Raw genomic sequence first — 4,694 nt, forward strand, 5'->3', positions numbered from 1 at the left:
GGCTGACTTTGTGGTGAAGGATGACTCAGAGCAGGTGCTTCATGGGGCGTTTCTCTTCCCCGCGGCTAGCTAGACATTTTGACATCTCGGCCGTCTACGCTAAGTGCGCTCGGGCGGAGAGATATCCACTATGGGATAAATTGAGGGATCTAACTAATGTTGTTGAAGGATCACCATGGATGATAGGGGGGATTTCAATACTATTCTATCCCCGGGCGATAGGGCTGGCACGCAAGCCGAAATGGTAGACTTTGCGGAGACCATCGAAGACTGTAGACTGCTAGACCCGGGGTTTGATGGATCGGAGTACACCTGGGCTAAGAACGGGCTTTTTGAGAGGTTGGATAGGGTCTTGGTCAGGGAGACGTGGACTACTCACTTTGAGTCCGTGAGGGTGACAAACTTGCCTCGGGTATCGTTGGATCATGGGCCGGTTCTTGTTCAGTGCAAACTTACGAACACCATGACCATAGGGAGGGCTTCAGATTTCAAAACATGTGGACTCGGCATGAAGGATTTTTGGACCTAGTCAGAGAGGTATGGGCACAAACCTTGGATGCTCACGGGCTACTTGGTTTCCAAATCAAACTTGCCAAAGTTAAACAGTCTCTTAAGTGGTGGAATAAGGAGGTCTTCGGGAATATTCATGCTAACATCAAGATCATGGATGAAGAGATTGCGGCAGCCCAGGCTTGGTTCGAAGAAGACCTCTCACCCGCCAATAGGATGCTAATCAACAAACATATTGCGTCCTACATTCTCTTCCTCAAGATGGAGGAAGACTTCTGGCGGCAAAAAGCTGCTATGAGATGGCTCGTAGAGGAAGACAAAAACACTAAAATCTATCAAAGTTGGGTGAGGCAGAAAAGGATTCGGCTGCGGATTCACAAAGTTCAAGTGGATGGGCGTGAGCTTACGGATGATTTGGAGATTAAAAACTCAGCGGTAACTTTCTTCAAGAATCTCCTTGCTCTGGATGCCCCAGCCCTTGTTGAGATGGACCCAAATCTAATTCAGCCTCTCCCCTCCTCGGCCCACCTTGAGGCTTTATCCGACCTCCCGGATGCGGAGGAAGTGAAGAGAGTGGTCTTTGACATGTCGGGGGATAGCACACCGGGTCCGGACGGGTTCTCGGCCATCTTTTATCAATCTTGTTGGAGTATTATTGGGAGTGATGTTGTTGCGGCAGTTCAGCAAAAAAAAAAGGAAAGATATTTTAGACTCGTAAAAGAAAACCAGAAATCTAAGCCTCAAAGGTAAAACAACACGAAGGTATGCAATTACCACTTTACAAAGTTCAGGACTAACCACTTTACAAGCATTTAAGAAGCGACAACTGGCCGAAAAATGGGCTCTTGGATCCCTAGCAACATTGCCCAGTACTTGAATAGCTTTATATGCAATAGCAATTATTTTTTTTCTTTTTCTCTATTTTTTCTTTTTTTTTCTTTTTTTCTTTTTTTATTTTTTTTCCTTTTAATTCTTTTAATTCTTTTTTTTCATTTTTTTTTCTTTTTTCTCTTTTTTTTAGGAAGGGGTCTTATACACTTAGGAAGGTTGCCCAGCGCTTGAATAGCTTCAGCTGCAACAATAATGTTTTTTCCTTTTTTTTCCTACCTTCAGTAACATTTAAATTCGGGATAACCTGCAATAATCAAAATGTTGTGCAAGCAACACCAATTACATTTTCACGATGTTAACACCAACAATATATTCTGCGAAAAGTCAATAAAAACCTTAATTGAGCTGTGGACTTGTGGTCATGGAAAAAACCATAACATACCTTCTTTAGTGTATGACAAACTTTCTGAAAAAATCTCCAAGAGAAATCTTTTTGGTTGAAGCAACTTCGGCTAGTTCAGCAACAACCTCTTTCCTCTCGTACCATTTTGAAGCTTTCTGAAAATAAAATACAAAATTTATGCATAAAAGGCTATGTTAAATTATTTTTTGAGCATTTTTCATAGGTAAAGTACAAAGATAGGCCACTTACCACCGCTTGCCAAAATCCAGACTTCTCCAAAGGTTTTAATATATCAACTAGATCGATAAGGTCCTGAGAGAGTAGATAGGGGAGATATCTTAGACTAGTAAAAGAAAACCAGAAATCTAAGCCTCTAAGGTAAAACAACACGAAGGTATAATAGCAGTATCAGTATAAACCCAGCTTCAATTGATTAAAGCTTAAGATGGTTGGGCCAGAAACAGTGATGCACATAAATTGCAATTCACACTGAACCTAGAACTTAATCAAGGAATGAGTTAGGCAAGGGGGTAGACAGATTCTACAAAAGTAAGTGACAGCATTGTATTACCTCGATCTTTGGCTACGTGGTGATTGACAACATTGAACGGATGTACACTCAAGCAAAGTATGGCATGCATGAGCCACATTCATGTACATGATCAAGCCTTCACAGGAGCTATGTACATTACAGAAGAGTTTCAATATTGGGATTTAAAGATACAACTTTTGGCTTTGAGGATTCAGGATTTAATAAACAATCCCAAGCATTTATATTATTGAGATTGTAAATCTCAGTTTGTTAGCGCAAGTGAATCTTAATAAACCTATAACTAATAGTATAAAAGAGTACCTAGCTTGACTTCTCAACCGGACATCCCATTGTAGTTCCAAGAGCACCAACTGTGGACAAAGTAGCAATTGTCAAACTTTTATTACTGTCATGTAGATGCCCTTATAGAGCTCTAAATAGATCTCCTAAAACAAGAAAGATAAGAGGGCACATCATGTAGATAATAATATACTCCATATACAAAATTTGATAGTTATTTCAAATTTTCCACTGAACATACCAGTTCCAGTTCAGCTCTTCCAAAATTTTGGTTATATTTTAAATAGTTTCCAAGAGGACCTAGGCAGAAGATAAAGTCAGATTGACGGCATGCCCTCTTAAATCATAAACAAATTTGTTGATTAACAAACATATACTTACAAACCTTCCAATCAGAACTCTCTAAGCCTTTTAACAATGTGGGGGTGACCTTTTGACTTGTATCTTCACGTGGAAGTCAATCTATGCCACCAGTTGATGTAAAACTAATAACTTTAACAACCTTCTTTGGAGTTGCAAATGCCTGCAAAGAGTAATATTTGTTAATTTGAATTGAAGAACAAGCTCATATTTGGAAAAATGACATTTTCACAACATCAATACAATAAGAACAGTGGATAATTTAAATTTTTTTAGAAAAAAATAAGATATAATACCTTTGTAGCTAGATCAAACATTTAACAACCAAATCAGAGAACTTCAGGTTTCTAGGTTATAATCGCAAGAGAATCATATTTTATGCTGAAGATGGACATCTGGATGGATCCTGAGGTATTAACAGTTCAGCAACAACCTCTAAACTCTCACACCATTTTGAAGTTGTCTGAAAATAAAATACAACAAATATGTATAAAAGGCTACATTAAACTATTTCTTGAATATTTGTTATAGGTAAATGACAAAGATAGGCCACTTACCACCGCTTCCCAAAATCCAGACTTCTCCAAAGGCTTTAATATATCAACTGGATCGATAAGATCCTGAGGAGGTGCTGATAGGGAAGATATTTTAGACTCGTAAAAGAAAACCACAAAATACACGCATTGGACATACTCTATACACAAAATAAGCATTGCAAATTGCACACTACACGCTACACACTACTCTCTACACAAAATACAAATAATACACACTACACACACTAAACACAAAACAAACAAAATAAATACAGTATACACGAACACCCACACCATACACAAAGTATACGCACAATATGCACACAGTGCACTTGCTTACTACACTTACTGCACACTAAACACAATATACAAAAAATACACAATATACACAAGACACTAAACACACAAAATACACGCAATGCGCTACACTTACACTACAGAAAATGAACAATACACACAATACGCTAAACAAAGACTACATAAAATACACAAACGTACAAAATACACATCCTGCACTCACATAGACACAAAATGCATTCACATTTAAGTACAAATACACACTATACGCAAAACATGACACAATACACACAAATTACCATAAAACACACACACTGCGCACACATGAATAAATACATGCGCGGCAATCACAAACAAAGATAACACAAAATACACACTACATACATTGCACATACTACCTCCATCTAATAATAAGAATCACATTTGGTGAGCTTTAAGAAATATAAGGAATAGTGGGTTGAAAAAATTAGTAGAATATTAGGTCCACTTTTTATATTGGCTTTCTAATAAAATGTGAGTGAAGAGAGTTAGTGGAATGTATGACCTACTTACCGTTAAAGGAAAAAGAGAATGTGACTCTTATTTTAACACGGACTGAAATGACAAAATGTGACTCTTATTGTGGGACGAATGTAGTAATAAACAACACTACATACAAGTCCAGAGCCTTTGTCCTAGAGGCAAAGAGCTTAGACATCAATGTATGAGGTACTGAGTTCGAGCCCTCTTGACCTCAGTTGTAATTTCCTCCTTTGTAGGAGTTTATATATAATATCCTCCTTCATATAGGAGTTAATTTAAAAAAAAAAAAAAAAAACAACAACAACAACAACACTACACACAAAGTACAAACAAACACTACACATAAATTACACATGAAGTTCAATAAACAAATTACATGTCCTGCAAACACACTACACACAAT

At 37.7% G+C, this 4,694-nt stretch overlaps 1 protein-coding gene and 1 long non-coding RNA gene across 2 annotated transcripts; one reads left to right on the forward strand and one right to left on the reverse strand.

Moving 5' to 3' along the window:
* The first annotated feature begins 241 nt into the window (after positions 1 to 241).
* On the forward strand, positions 242 to 1,260 carry LOC125189815. Its single transcript, XM_048087045.1, has 2 exons — positions 242 to 339; positions 474 to 1,260. Exons 1-2 carry the CDS (start codon positions 242 to 244, stop codon positions 1,258 to 1,260), a joined length of 885 nt encoding a protein of 294 aa, XP_047943002.1.
* Positions 1,261 to 1,465: 205 nt separating this feature from the next.
* On the reverse strand, positions 1,466 to 2,878 carry LOC125186690. The gene is made up of 6 exons (XR_007170487.1): positions 2,818 to 2,878; positions 2,598 to 2,647; positions 2,316 to 2,423; positions 1,994 to 2,056; positions 1,784 to 1,899; positions 1,466 to 1,645 (listed from the first exon to the last, which is right to left on the reverse strand). It is a non-coding gene; the product is annotated as an uncharacterized LOC125186690 (long non-coding RNA).
* Between the last annotated feature and the right edge of the window lie 1,816 nt (positions 2,879 to 4,694).

Source organism: Salvia hispanica, chromosome 5 (assembly GCF_023119035.1).
Source record: "Salvia hispanica cultivar TCC Black 2014 chromosome 5, UniMelb_Shisp_WGS_1.0, whole genome shotgun sequence".
Classification (NCBI taxonomy): Eukaryota; Viridiplantae; Streptophyta; class Magnoliopsida; order Lamiales; family Lamiaceae; genus Salvia; species Salvia hispanica.